The sequence below is a fragment of the Pantherophis guttatus genome, chromosome 1 (genome assembly GCF_059756535.1).
Source record: "Pantherophis guttatus breed Tessera chromosome 1, ASM5975653v1, whole genome shotgun sequence".
Classification (NCBI taxonomy): Eukaryota; Metazoa; Chordata; class Lepidosauria; order Squamata; family Colubridae; genus Pantherophis; species Pantherophis guttatus.
Window position 1 is genome coordinate 196,215,691 of NC_142063.1, and position 16,206 is coordinate 196,231,896.

Consider the following 16,206-nt stretch of genomic DNA (forward strand, 5'->3'; position numbering starts at 1 on the left):
ACTCTCTTATCACACAATCATATCCAGTAATTCCCTCTTTCAGTACTGAATGTCCAATTCAAACTGAGTCACCAATGCTGATTTGAACAGGCCTAATTACCATACAACAACATTTATTTCATTTTATATGTTTTTTATATATGAATAAATGTCAAAGCATAAATCATTTAAAGGACCTATAAAATATAAACAACATAGGCATGTGAACAGACAATATCTGGAGAACAAGGGTTGGTTTTCAAAGAAACAAATAGACATACCTGTTGGGAAGAAGTCGTTCATTTTCTTCTTGTAAATTTTGTAGTCAACTTCCAAAAATACACAAAAAATGACACGGTCCATCTGAAGGGGAAAAAAGAGATTATTTTACCAAGGTGTTATTTTGGCCTTTAAATATCATCATCATCATTAAATGTAACACTTAGTTATAACTTTTGATGGATATGTTTGCATAGGTTCATACCATAGTAGTCCAAACATCCCAAACAGCACACAAAGATTTATTGTTTGGGTCAAAGGGATCATTTCAAGTAGCAGTATGAAATTTAGGGAGCTGTTTTTCCATTTATGCTAACTCGGTATGCAATACTGGAAACATCTGTTTCTGGAACTGCCATGTACACTGATTAAATAAATAAGTGAAAACAAACTTGCCTTCATAAGGCCAATTCCATGTAGAGTTGCTTTTCAACAGATAGCTGGTTAGGAAATCCAGCTTGAACATTTTGGCTCGAATATTAATCTACCTGCTTATCATAATTTTAAAATGCATGGATGGGTCCTAAAACAGCTGTCTCTCAGGGATTTGGGTTAAAGAAATGGAACCTCCATTCAAGGTCACTGGAGATGTTTCTGCAGAACTGTTTACTATTCTGGAAAGACTTTTGAAAACCTTCTATACTGTCCTTAATTATCTAAGCCTACCTGCTTTTAAACTAGTGATGGTTAAACAAAGTCAAAAAGAGAGAGTAAGGCAGCCAGATGGCAGCCAGAATAAGGAGTAAATAAAACAGTTCATAAAGAGGAAATTCTCAAGTAAAGCCAAGCATGTAAAAAAAAGCACAAACTGTATACAATAATTAGCACTTAACAAGAATATTTTGGCAAGCAATTCTGTGTCAAAAAGTTTTACTCCAAGGATTCACTGAAAAATAAAGGAGGGGATCAAATTAAACTGTATTTACATATTAAATGTTTAAACCACCAGTTATCAGAATCTTATAGTGGTTTACCATAAAAGCATAAAATCAGAGTTAATAAACATTAAATATTCCGTCAAAACCATAATCAATTAAGAGATTGTTTTTGAATTGTTTTGATTGACTGAATGATTGATTGAATGATTGGACAGCCATTTGTCTGGAATTGTACAGTGTCTCCTACTTAAGCAGGGGTTGGACTAGAAGACCTCTTAAGTGTCAGGCCTGGAAGCCATCTTTTACATTGGACCTTGAGGCCTGCCACATTTTCTACTGTGGGAAAATGGGAGGGGGGATTGTATGGAGTATGGGAGATATATAGTCAAAATAACATTCCTTTCTCAGAGAGTCAAGGATGCCTTGCCCTGGCACCTGGAGTTGGATGACTGGGAGGTGTCTCTAGTTTGGACGGTGTATGATTGGGTCATGTGATGGACATGTGGGTGCTGGGCAGGGATTTAAACTTTCACTTGGGTAGGAAAACCTGGAAACTTTCAGATTCGGGTTTTCCCAGATGTGCCAATATGACATCTCTAATAAAATGGAACTTTGAGGAATCTCGAGCCTCGGAGTCTTCTTTCGTTGGGGGTGTTACTTGGAACCCTGACACTAAGGTCCCTTCCAACTCTGTTATTCTGTGTACAAAGAGGTTAATCATTTCAATTTGATGGACAATTCTAGAGAAGGCTTGAGTCTAGGTCCACCAATCTGAAGATTAACTTCTTCAGAGGATCTGAATGAATAGAGTTAGGAGGGAATTTGTTAGGAAATGATTCTACCTAACTTGTTGGTTTGGCAATATATAAACCATCAATATAGCTTTAAGACTGCTGTGTTACTGTATTGCATCATACTGTGTCCTGATTGGTTAGCTCTGTAGCCAATGTCCTTAAAAGGAAGCTAGAAACCTGGTTTGTTTCTCTTTGATGCTTTTTGCTGTGTTTGCTACTGTTTGCAACTGTTTATCGTGTATGACTACAACGACTGGTAAGAAGACATTGTTATTGGATTATCCCTGGACTATTGTTTAACCATCTACTGCTTTATATGTGAATGACCTGGACTGTTTATTGGACTGTGCCTTATTACTATTTCCTGAAAGTAAACACAACTCAGTATATCTCTGTGTTAGCTGAGTTATTTCCTAACTACTCACAATCACTTTTCATGTGTACACCCTTGCTACTCAAGGGTTGCTCTGCAAATTCCTCAACAGAATTATCTTGAACAAACTGTTTACTCATTAACCTGGAGCCAAGCTTTAAAGGTAGCTTATTCAGATATGCACTCACAATCAGTGTGATGCTTTCCAAATAGGTGCAAAGTAATTTTTTTGGGGGGGGGCTCACATAGACCAATCTGGTTGCTAAATGTCACATTAAGTGAGTTTTCTAAATAAGATACAAATGTAGGTTCACAGAGAGCATATTCCTGTAGGTAACAATAGAAGCTAGCAGATGTACACAACTGTTTCACATGACATGCTGTTTCACTCTGAGAAACTTAAGATCAAAATTTAGAAGCATTTCTATGTTATTTTGGGGGAATGAAACCCCATCTAGAAACCCCTTGTATCACTTTTCTGTAATAATATCCCCCTCCCACTGAACATTTCCATCTTGCAATATTTAGCTTCAATTTATTCTCTTCATTAGCTGACATGCAGGGAAGTTGCATCACCATGGAGATCCTTTTTTTTTTTTTTTTTTAAAGAGAGACTTGGGCTCTTTACACACAAAAAACATGACAATACCCTGTTATGTAGAGTCACCTTATAGAGGAAATGAAAATATAAAATAAAAAAATGAATAAATGCACGATAGTTCATATTTATAACCTATTAATCAAGGGTGCTATTGGTCACTATGTATTGATAATTGTTTTATGTTGGCCTTTGTAATAAAGATTTGATTTTGATTTCATAATTGTTGTGCTATAGCAAAAGGACTGGAATATTGGTTGACACTTTAGATATGAGCTTGTAGCAAATACAGATGCAGCTTGACTTAATAACCATAACTGAGTTTGGAATTTGGGTTGTAAGTCACTGTGGTTGTTAAGAGAGTCACCATGTTTTATTTTATAACCATTTTTACAAGAGCCATTAAGCAAGACATCTTAGTCATTAAGTGTATTGTGTGGTTGTTAAGCAAACCATGGGGTTGTTATCCAAGCATATCCAATGGACATTTCTTCTCCCCACCTCCCTGTTTTCTGCTGGAATTGCAAATAAGATTCACATGACTGTGGGACACTACAGCTAGTAGTAAATGTGCCCCAAATGCAATAACGTGACTGTGAGGGATGGGGTTCAGCAGTTGTAACTTTAAGGACAGGTGGTAAATAGCTATTTTGAAGTCCATCATAACTTGAATGGTAGTTAAACAACTGGCTATTAAGGGAGGCATGTCTGTATCAATTTTTAAGTTATGCAATTAATTGTATAATTGAAATTACCCAAATTAGGAAGAGGTGGTTGTATAATTTATTTGTGCATATGATGGCACAGAACATCTTCATCAAATATAGAAGAAGGGCTGAAAATATGTTCATCTGAATCCAGCCAATGGGTCAGAGGAGATCTATAAGATTCATAAGGACCCAGGAATAGCAATTCAACTCTAAGTGAAAAAGAGCAATGAATCAAAAATCAAGAGAGCAATCATAGATCCCAGGTGGGTTGAAGAGGACTGATTAGTCATTAACTTGATATTGGATGATGGGTTATGTACGTTAACTATCAAATCAATTATGAGTTAAATTGGGCCTTTCTACCAGTCCGGAAAAGTTTTTAAAAGCCCATCAGAAGTAGAAATAACATTCAGCAGGATTACACGTCCCAAAAGGGATGAACCTGGGATACTCCCTCTCAGTCCTCTGCTTGCTTTTCCTGCAAAATTTGGTTTTAAACTTAGACTGACTATCTAGCTGAATTTTACAACTTTGGCAAAGATCTCTGTATAGAAAATATAAGATCTATTTCTTAATAAGGACTAACGTTTTTTTAATCTTATTCTTCATTATACTTTATTTGCTATTTGAAATAAAACATTGAAACTTATTCTGGGATTCTGAATTTCCTTCTCTTTGAAAAAAAGCCATTTATTTTGCCAAATAATGCTCAAATAAATAAATACAGAATGTATCAAAAGTCAATCACAATGTGTTTTATTAATTTTAAGCTATACAATAATGGTTACCTGGAAACAAGAGTCAAAGATTTGTTGATGAGTTTCACCCACTGTATAAAAATAAATTGTCATTCCTCTCTATATGTCTATGCCCACAACTGACTTGTCAGTATGCTATTCATTGACACAGTGTGCCTATACATAGAGATGATAATGTTCTTCCACACTTATATATTTCATCTGAAACTGATCTATCCTTATCCTTATCCTTATCAATCCTGCTTCAATGAGATTCAACTGACGGCCAAAACCCCATTATTTCAAGGTGCTAAGAAACATCAACAAAGTATGTTACTGGATCTGTGATCCTCCCCCCCTTTATTATTCAAATTCAAATTCAAATTTCTATACCGCCCTTCTCCTTTCGGACTCATAGGTCCGACCTTATAGGTAGTCCTTGCTTAATGACCAATCCTTTGCAACCATTCAAAGTTGGAGCAAACCTCTCTTGAGCTACTTACGACCCAATTTCAAAGTTCCAATGCACAAACATACAGAGACACATGATCACACTGTGGGCACTTGGCAACTGGCTCACATATTCAGGGTTGTTTGCGGCATCCTTTAGTCAGTTGATCACAATTTTTGGCTTTTTTTTCCTTTGACAGTTTCCGGCATTTGTTTGATTTCTGGCAAAAAATGCTCATTGGGAAAAATAGGTTTGCTTAACAACTACTGCATTGGCTTAAGAATGTTTGCTTTGCAGCTAATGCAAAAAGGTGGTGAAATTGGGTGAGGTCACATGGTTACCTGCTTAATGTCCATCATGACTTTCAACAATAATTCTGGGCTCAATGATGAGTTTAGGTCAGGGGTGGGCAAATGTGGCTCTTTTACAACCTGTGGACTTCAACTCCCAGAATTCCTGATTCTGGGAGTTGAAGTCCGCAGGTTGTAAAAGAGCCACATTTGCCTATCCCTAGTTTAGGTCAACTGTCAACCTGTAGAGAGCTCTTATGTGGATCTCACCTCATGATGCCCAGTGTCTGGATAATTGATTCATATTGTTGGAACGCTTTCATTATATGAACAGGTCACATTGGAATTAGGTAGCAAGATTCCTGATTAGACAGAAATGGGTTAGAAGGAAGTATCTATCTCTAATCTCATCATACATGACCTCCTTTGCAAAGTTTCTTGGATTCTTTCCTCCAAAACAATACCAAACTTATTTCTTTTTTCTTGCCGTTCTCATAACTCCTCCTGTTACTTAGCATAATATCATAGCTGCTATGTCTCTCCTTTCCACACTCCCACGTCGATGTTATCTAGTCTTCGCAGTTGAACATGTTGTGTTTGCGTTTTACCTCCTAGGGAAGCATTTTTCTTTGCTACTAACATTTACTTTTCCAAATGATGTTTTTAGTCATTCATTGAATTCTAATATTTTTTCAACAAAACATGTAGAAAACTCCACACAGACACATTCACGTTTTATAAACTGCACTGGCCACTTACATACAGATATTTGGTGAGTCAGTATCAGCTTTTTTCACAATTTTCATTTCCAGAGTTATAGGGAAACTTTTTTTTTAAGAATAAAACTTTTAAAATGGCCTTTGCATATATAATCTATATATGAATTAATTCCTTCCAAATGTGTGAAGAAAGCATCCTATTTTTAAGCATGCATAAGATGCTGTGATGACAGCTCGGATACTGTGTTTATCTGATTGAATGGCATGTGTTGGCAGATAATAAATTGAAATTAAACTATATTCCTGCATCTTGCCAGTCAGGGAATGTTTTATCCAAGCGAGCCTGATAAACTAGGTTGGCCTTAGACTCTTGCTCTTTATCACTTCTGTTCCAAAACAAAGGACCTAAGTGGTCATAGGGGGAGAATCACTTGGACGGTACCTTAAAAATAGACCAACAGGATTCTTTGTACTGGATTTTGTGATGTACAGCTTATTCCACAAATAAAATCTTTCTGTTCCTGAGCTTTTGAAATGCCACATTGATCAGATGCTTCGTGCTCTCTCCTTTACAGAAGAGAGTACAAGAATACAGAAATACTAATTTTGACTAGGCTCATCAACCAGCTATAAGGGTCTCATTGCAATCTCTACAGCCAAGGAAAAGAGAGCCATTCATTTTGGGGAAGCTTAAAGAAGCTAAACCACGAAGGCATTATTCTTGACTGACAGCTCTCATTTGGAGTTCACTATTAAAAGTGTGTTTCCTATCTCCTGTCCCCTTTCCCACTTTCTCTGCAGCCTTGATTAAATTTTGCTAGCTTCATGGCTATGAATAGGTAGATCAAAGAGGCCATAAACGAACAGCACTGCAACAAAAGAAAAAGAAAGTTCAACTGGGTACACTTTTCACTTAGGAGGCACCTTCACAGCTTCAGACAACATATTTTATTGATCATCTCCCTCCTGGGTAATTCAGAGTCTATTTAAGGATAGAGTATTACTCTCCTGGAGAGCCAATTTGGTGTAGTGGTTAAGGCAACAGGCTAGAAATCAGGAGACCATGAGCTCTAGCCCTGCCTGTAGCACAAAGCCAGCTGGGTGACCTCTGGCTAGCCAGTTTTTCTGAGCCCCAAGAAGGAAGCAATGGCAAACATTTCTGAAAAACCTTGCCAAGTAAACTGCAAGAAGTTGTCCAGGCAGTCTCAGAATGGGGGAAGGGGAAAAGTTTTTGTACTCATGCCTTTTTTCTTGGCATCATCAGATTTCAGGAGACTTGATATAACAGGTGGATATAATTTAGGAGAGATAAATTCCCAACTGAGATATTTAAACCAGCACAAACTGAAATGCACCCTTGTTTTGCTTGGATTTGATGGCATACAAATTCAATCAATTAAACATACATACATACATACATACATACATACATACATACATACATACATACCAAATAAATTTTCCACAACTCTGGAATCTCTGAACTTCATGCATAGCAATAAATATTTGGCAAGAGTTGAGAATAACACAAGAAATACAGGGTATAATTCAACAGGTTACTATTTTAGCTTTCAATAATATTAATACGGGATGCTACAGAACACGTGAAACTCCTGCCAAAAATGTAAAGTTGTAGAATACGTTGCAATTGATATTGTCTGTAAAGGAAAAACTGCGTTAGTAAATCACTAAGATCCAAAAGAAGAATCTAGAAATTTAAAAAAGGGACAAAGAGGGAAAAGGAGATTGCCCAGCAAAGGAACTCCTAACACTATCTCATTATATGAGATTAAACAATGACAGTCTTTCAAAGATATAACAAAAACTATATGTACCCGTATTTTCCGGCATATAAGGCGACTTTTTAACATATGAAAATCTTCTCAAAAGTCGGGGGTCGTCTTATACGCCGGGTGTCGTTCTCCTGTAACCAGGCAGACCAGCCAGAAAGGCTCTGATGAGCCTTAAATGGCTCTGGCGATCCAAGCTCTGACGATCTGCTAATCAGGCAACGCAGCTGGGATCGCCAGAGCCATGGAGAAGGAAAAAAGTTTTCCCCCTCCAGCTTGCCTTGGTTTGCTTGCCTTGCTTCGCTTGCCTGAATCCATTCCATCAGCAAGCAACTCCCTGCCTGCAATCAAGCAGGCAGGGAGTTGTGGACTTCAACTCCCAGAATTCCTCAGCCAGCAAAACAAAGCTGGCTGAGGAATTCTGGGAGTTGAAGTCTACAAGTCTTAAAGTTGCCAAGGTTGGAGACCCCTGTTCTATTGGATAAGTTTTTTTCCCCTTTGGGATCTTTAAAAAAAATAGTTAATTGGGGGTTTTTTTAGTTGTTCTTTTTTAGACCTAGCCATTTAAAGTTTAGGAAGTTTTAAATTTAGCTTTCATATAAAAATAAAAATAAAATAAAATAATATTTGTGCAGCTTTCTGAGATTTAGTGTGTTTTTGTAGTGTTTCACTCTAACTACACAAACATACAAAATCTCACAAAGCTGTATGTGGAATTTTTTGTGTGTAAAGTGTGAAAGTTGGGTTTTTGGGCTTTTTGTGGCTGTGTGAGGTTCCTGCTTGTTGAAGGGGCCATTTTGGGTCTAGCACAGCTGCTTTTACATTGTGGGTGAGCCAGTTGTGTTGTGTTGTGTGTGTGTAAAGTGTGAAAGTTGTTTTTTGGGGCTTTTTGGGGCTGTGTGAGGTTCTTGCTTGTTTCAGGGGCCATTTTGGATCTAGCACAGCTGCTTTTACATTGTGGGTGAGCCAGTTGATGTTTTTTAATTTTTATTTGGTGTGCATTGGAAGAGGGGTAGTCTTATACAGCGAGTATAGCCCAAACCCTATATTTTAACAGGAAACTTCGGGGGTCGTCTTATACGCCCAGTCATTTTATATGCCGGAAAATACCGTATTTAAGAGATGCATTGCAAATGTACCCATGTGGCAAACCCCCTGCATGACAAACCATGTAATTCTAGAGATATACCCTCTATCCTAGATAGTCACTTCATGATTGTTCTGAGCAGAAAAGAGATTAACTGATGTAAATCGTTTCCCCCCTTTTTCCTCCGGTCTTGATCCTGCTTCTTGATTTTTCACCTTTTCTGAAGTGGTCTATTACAGATAGTCATTGAAGTATGATGGGCTATTTAATGACTGTTCAAAGTTACAACAATCCCCCCCCCCAAAAAACTATATATGAACCTGTTTCAAAGTTACAATTCCTGCAAAGTCCCCATCATTCACCCTTGTAACATCACAGAGACACTGTAGTACGTCTACCTGCGGTACTGTATTTCTCCCCTCATCCTGCCCTGCTCGGTCCCCGCATGCACTGTGTTTGCTTTGCAAACCAACTGGGTTCCACACACTCCTCCCACCTCAATCAATGTTAGCTCACTTACCTTTCAATGATTCCAGAATTCAGGTTTCAGGGTAAGGAAGACCACTTCATTGCTGAGCCATTGCTGGGCCACGTGGCACAATCATGGGGAAGAAATCCTTCTGGTTTTGCTTTCCTTTTATGCTTTGCTCCCCCAGTGTAACTAACAGGGGAGCAAAGCATAGTGAGGAAAGCAAAACCAGAAGGATTTCTTCCCCATGATTGTGCCATGTGGCCCAACAATGGAGCAACCTTCCCTACTCCGATTTCCTAAGCTCTGGATATCTTTGAAAGGTAAGTGTGCATTTGTGATGGAGTGAAGTAAGAAGAGGCCTATAGAGCTGTGGGGAATGCAAGGAGCAGGAAGCAGAGCATGGGATATCTCAGAGGGTGGGGGGAGGCCCAATGCAGGTGGGCCTGTGCCTGCACTAGACTTCCCGTGGTCTCCCCCATCCGAGACAACCCATTCTCTACTTAACAACCGATGCATTCATTTAACGAATGTATTGGGGAAAGCAAGGATGAAGTGGCCATTAATGACATGGTTCAATTAACATAGACCTCAGCTTCGACAGTAATGGGCAGGTTCCATTAGAGTTGTAAGTCGAGGACTACCTGTAGTTAGGGTTATGATTTGTGATCCCTAGTTCCTGCTTGCTGCCCAGATCTAATACTTGGTTTCTTCTAGTTTAGCTCTGTTGCATTATGCACAGTGTACCGCTCTTGTATTGATCCATAAAGCTTATGGTTTCCACATTCCAATGCACAAGGCAATTCTTTTCTTATTGCTATTCAAAGATAACAGGCAGAATAAGTATTGAATATTGCATCCATTTATCAGTAACAGAAAGTAAACAAATTGAGATCCAACAATCATAACTCAATCTTATTATCTCTTGTCTACAGTAAGGGGCTTCTGAACAAGTCATTATACATGGCATAATTTTCCCTTTTAACAAATAACAGGGCATCTGCCTAGCTTTTGAAGCAACCTATCATTGAAAAGAATTCAGATACAAACATAGTAAATTTTTTTACTAGCCACATTTTTAGGTGGACCTTACTGGTAAAAGCACATGTCACTAAATAATTGCTAACTCCAGAAAATTGCTGTATCTCTTTATTCCTACCACATTTATAGTCATTTTAGTTCAACGCTTACTGAAGCCAAAGGGAATCTGCTGATTGATTTTAATAGGCCTTAGGTCAGTAGTGATGTTTTCTAAATCTAGGCATCCTGCTAAGTTTAGAACTTGTGACAAGCTAAATTATAAAGCATCTTAAAAGTTCATATATTTTAATGACACATTGCAACAACATTTTCTATTGATGGTGGCTCTACCCCTTAATTATGATCAATAATTGGATAGCAGACTGCACAAAAAGAAAAGACAATTTTGTAAAAGAAGGGATTTAATTAACAATAAGCAACTCTATTGAATTAGATTTAAAAAATGAAAAGGTGGATGTAACAGTGACTAAGATATAAAACTTTTAATTCTATCTCACCATGAAGCGTTGGCTGGTATATAGAACCTTGCTCTAGAGACTATTAAGATTAAAAAAAATAAAATCTATGATTTTCAAGTTAATTTTTTTATCTTCTGAGATAACTTAGTGAAGTTATGATTTTAGCTGTGTACTCTAACTATTATTCTATGAAAAATGAGAGTTTATTGATAGATGACAAGTTCTCTCCTACAATTCCTTGAAAAATATATGCTATGGTAATTTGAGCATGGGGACTGAGTTGCATTCATGGTTCTATTATTTCCTGGGGCATTTTGTATAGAAGGACCAACGAATAAATAATGATATTGAAATATACTTCTAAAATGAATAGCGTATTCTTCTTTGTAATTGTTTTTGCCTTTATCTCAAGTACTAGTTGAGGTAATACAATAGCAGTAACAATAATAGTAACAGCAAATTTATATTCCTAAATACATGGAGGAAAAGAGAGAGAAAAATTCACTGCAGTTCTCAAATGGAATTTTTCCTGCTTAATCTCAGTATGCCACATTTGATATGCATCAGAATATAATATTCTATGTTCTTTCTACAAAGTACAAGTCAGCCTAGGAGTATGAGTGAATATTTTGTTTTTCATTATACAAGCATATCTCCAGTGGTCTGCATAAGAACCTTGGCTTCCTACATTTCAGTTAAATACCAGGGGAGATAATTGACTAATCTTTTGGTCCAGGAGGCCTGCCCTTGAAAAAAAATTGTTGGCTAATTTCTTCTCATCACAATTTGGATGGAGAATTTTGAAAGGCCCTGCATCATTTCAAAGATTCTATTCCAGAGTAATACATCTATGATAACTACTCTTCTAATTCTGCATGAAATTGAATGCATGGATGACAAATTAATTCATGCAGCAAAATACGCTAGGTTCAGTGGTGGGTTTCAAAAAATTTTACTACCGGTTCTGTGGGCGTGGCTTGGTAGGGGTGGCATGGCTTGGTGAGCGTGACTTGGTGGGCGTGGCAGGGGAAGGATACTGTAAAATCTCTATTCCCTCCCCACTCCAGGGGAAGAATACTGCAAAATCCCCATTTCCTCCCAATCAGCTGGGACTTGGGAGGCAGAGAATAGATAGGGGCGGGGCCAGTCAGCATTTTTACTACTGGTTCTCCGAAATACTCAAAATTTCCGCTACAGGTTCTGAATACCACCTCTGTCTAGGTTGTACAAAACACACCCTAAAATCCTGTAGTGCTATGTATGGTAAAACCCCACAGCATCAATTTCAGAGTATGGCACCTGGTTGGAGCTTTTATATTTCCTATGACATATGGTATAAATAAGTGAAACAAACAGTCTGCTATGGGGTGCACAGTGGTCAGCTAAATTTTTAAATTTATATTGAAGCCAGGGTAGATCCTGTGCAAAGTCAACTTCTTTTACCATAACTTCCAATTCACCAAAAAATCCCACGTAAATAAGAGCTACACTGAAGGTGGTCTTCTAGTGGGGAAGGACAAATGCTAGGTCAAAATTTAAACTTTAAGTTTATAGCAGGCATAGGACCTCGCTTTAGTGGTGCAAACGGGTTCAAGCTTGAAATAAATTCAATAGGTGTGCAATGATACTTATGCAGGAGTTATGGAGGCAATTAAAATTCATACATATATGCCCAAAAGCCTTCAATACAGTTGCTATAAACTTGTCTTTCTGTCTGATCTAGATAGGGAGAAACTATTTGTGGAAATCAATATTTAACCTGATGATGAATGATTCTACCACTTTAATAATAAAAAAAGGAAAGATGAGGAGAGAGAAAATGAGATGTAAAATTATGAACATTTTAGCAGGACAGTTGATTCTATGCCTCCATAATGATGAAAGGTGAAAAGGCTCTGTGAAAAGTTCAGATGTTATATTTTATCAGGATACTTTTTTTTTTTTAGCCCACAGTGAAATATAATTAAGTTGTTGAGGCAAAAAAGGAAAACAATCACCCAGTGTTTATTATGACCGAAAAGATTAATGTGGACCACAAAATCTAAATGGAGTCCTTCAGCTTCATAACAGTCTATAACTATAACAGGATATTGAATGGCAAGGCACTCAGAAATGAAACAAGATAAATGTGATGCATCATGAGAACAACTCCCACTGGCTAATCAGTAATCCTGAAGGCAGGATACTATTATCCAGATCAAATGAAATATCTGAGAACTGATTAACACCATCCTGGGTACTGCACTAGGTCAATAACAAAACGATAGAAACCAAACGAAGCTTTCTGAAATATTTTCTCTTGCAACATTTTTGCAAGTCTAAGAACTACAGAGAAAGAGACGCATTCTAGAATTATGTTATGTTAACTCATAGTTACTGTATGGGAATGGTTTCCATATGAAACCATAGACACAGAAAAGGTTGTGACTTTCCTTGCATAGGAGAAAACCAAGAGATAACACAACACATAATGCAAAAAGGAACCTGCAATTAGTTGGCTCACTAAGAAGCAAACATACATAGTAGTTATCAGGAGGTGAATGTTAACTTGAAAAGAACAGTGGAAAACTGAGAGCAGAGAAGGGTGAAATGAACTATATGAAATTTCTACATAATATCTGATGAGAGGGGGCATGGCTGACTGGGATTATGAACAGAACCACTGTGGTTAAGGAACAGAACACCTATAATGTGTTAGTAGACATAGTGGATTCTACATAAACGAAGAGGTGAGGAATTAGCTAATTTTTATAAACAGAAATGGCAGTATCCATCCATCCTTCCTTCCTTCCCTCCCTCCATCCCTCCCTCCTTCCTTCCTGAATTTACATGGCCATCTATTCATCAGATGACTTTCAACAGCTAACCAGAGTTTTGTCCATCAGCCAAAGCAGAGATTCCACATGTTTCCAAATATTTCTGCCCACATTATATAAAAAGTAGCATTTCCAAAACTCCCCCCCCCACAACACATCTATGTGGAAATACATCATTTTTTATTCGTGATATTATTCTACAAGGATATGTAAACACAAGCATTTGGATCATCCTTAAACCAGCTTTTCAGAATTTCGCATGCACACCATTTAAGGATCAGTATTTGTGAATATTCAGAAATTAATTACCAATTGTTAGTAGACTGCAATTAAACATTATTTGATGAGAGCGATGCTATTACTGGAGAATCAGTCATTCTCTTGCTTCCAAATGTTACTAGGGTCAACAGGAAAAAGGTTCCCATAGTTTACTTCTGCCTCACACAGAAATATTAATATCTTTGTTATGATTATTAGTAATAAAAGACTGAAATTCTTAAGAAATTTCCCCTCTGTTTTTTCCTTTCAGTTTGATGTATTTATTAAGAATGAGGTTCATTCACTACAATGTTACTAGCCAATTTGTATTACAGGAGATAATTTGGGCACTGCAATTTGGCCACCGCAGCTATGATAACAAAGAGCTTGCACTAGGCAATTGTTGAAACGTTGCTCCTGCCAGGTCAATACTGGAGGCTGTCTTCCCACCTAAGGGATCAATGCAAAGTTTTTTTCTTTCTAATAAAATATCCCAGTCTATTTCTTTTGATGGCCACTAAAATTCATCAGCCAAGGGGCAGCAGGGGAGCAGCTTAAAATGCATTCATTGTTACCAAGAGATCCATCAGTTTCCAGAATTCATTTTTATACCATACAAACATGATGACATCAGCTCCATTAATCTTTCCAGCTTGATACGCACTGTCTCTTGAAGATGCATGTCGACCTCCATTTTTCATTGTTACCAGTCATAGGGCAGCTGACACAGGCAAGATAATCCTGTATTCAGCGATACTGGGAGAATGAATGGATTTTGATGAATGTAATTTGCTATCTCGGTGACAAATGGTAAATGAGAAGAGATGGTTTGCATGCAAATATTGCTGTGTTAAATATGGGCTTGGGAAGGATGGTACTTTGGAACTATCTGATAGGCAGTTTTACAACAAGCTCATTTTTCAGATGAGATAAGTAATCAACTCCTATTAGGCTATCGTTATACTCATATTGTGAATATCTGTTGAGTATGAAAGCAACACAGTACACAATTAAGCAAGTTTTTCAATTCAACAAACTAACTTTTAGCTCTTTTATCCTGCACGATGACATCAATTAATCAGAACAACAAAAATGAAACATGTTGCCATACATACAGAAATCTATACTGTTATGGTAAGACCACATTTAGACTACAAGTCTGTATTAGGTTAGACAGTTTGATAAATTCCACATACTTAGACCAAAAAACTTTACAATCCCTAGACATTGACTATGCTTTCTGGGAAGAAGAATAGTAAGAATAGTAACTCAAAACTGACAAAAACCATGGTTCCTAGCCAAGTAATATGGCATAAATAGTTCATCGGCGGACCCCTGGTTCCGAGACAATCAACATCTCTTAACAAAAAGGGATGACCTAGCATGGAAGGGAACAAAACTCTATGTCCCAGAGACTCTATGCACCCTGATCCTCAAGAGAAGCCACGACATTAAACCAGTGGGACATTTTGGCTTCCTAAAGACTCTGCACTTAGTACGAAGACAGTTTTGGTGGCCCCACATGAGAAAAGACGTAGACAGTTATGTGAAAAGTTGTACCATCTGTGCCATGATGAAAAAATGACTGGGAAGATGTCCCGGGCTGCTGCAGCCAGTAGCTGAACCGACAAGGCCATAGGAGGAGATTGCAATGGACTTTATAGTAGAACTACCGAGGAGTGGTGGAAACACAGTGATCTGAACTGTAATAAACTTATTCTCCAAACAGGCACATTTCATACCCTGCAGCGGGCTACCCTCAGCCTGCCAGTTGTCCATACTGTTCCTGAAACACATCTACCGCCTGCCTGGAGTACCCAGAAGAATCATCTCCGATCCAGGTGTCCAGTTCACAGCAAAATTCTGGAGAGAATTCCTACGGTCCATAGGGTCATCCCAAGGCCTCAGCTCAGCGTTTCACCCGAGCACCAATGGGGGGGGGGGCGGAGAGACTGAATGCCATGGTAGAACAGTACCTGAGGTGAACTATCAGCAGTCCAATTGGGCGGACCTCCTGTCTTTTGCTGAGGTTGCGTATAATAATGCTGTTCATAGTAGCACGGGGCTAACCCCATTTAAGATAGTGAGCGGCATGGACTTTGTCCCAATGCCTGAATACCCAAGGGAGCCTCCCTCCTCAGTCAGCTTGACCGATTAGATGGCGACACTGAAAGCAACCTGGGAGAATGTCAAGAAAGTGCTAGCTAAGGCAGCACAAACCTTTAAGAAACAGGCAGACAAACACCGAGCTCCCCAAAGGCCTTTTCAATTGGGGCAGAAAGTTTACCTCTCCACAAAATATTTGAGGTTAAAACTTCCTAGCAAGAAATTGGGACCAAAATTTATAGGACCATTCCCCATAGTAAAGATAATCAACCCAGTCACAGTACAATTGAAGTTGCCCCGATTGTTAGGGAAGATACACCCGGTATTCCATAGTAGCCTCTTAAAACCCGTGGTCGGATCAACCCTGAGGCCA

At 38.2% G+C, this 16,206-nt stretch overlaps 1 protein-coding gene across 4 annotated transcripts in view; it reads right to left on the bottom strand.

Annotated features, from left to right (window-relative positions):
• The window catches only part of MACROD2 (mono-ADP ribosylhydrolase 2), a 1,140,895-nt gene that overhangs the window by 160,788 nt on the left and 963,901 nt on the right, over positions 1-16,206 (bottom strand). For all 4 annotated transcript variants that reach the window (XM_034432401.2, XM_034432402.2, XM_087882285.1 and 1 more), the window contains one exon: positions 261-342. In XM_034432401.2, coding sequence (XP_034288292.1) covers positions 261-342 — 82 coding nt within the window. The remainder of the gene's footprint in view (positions 1-260; positions 343-16,206) is intronic.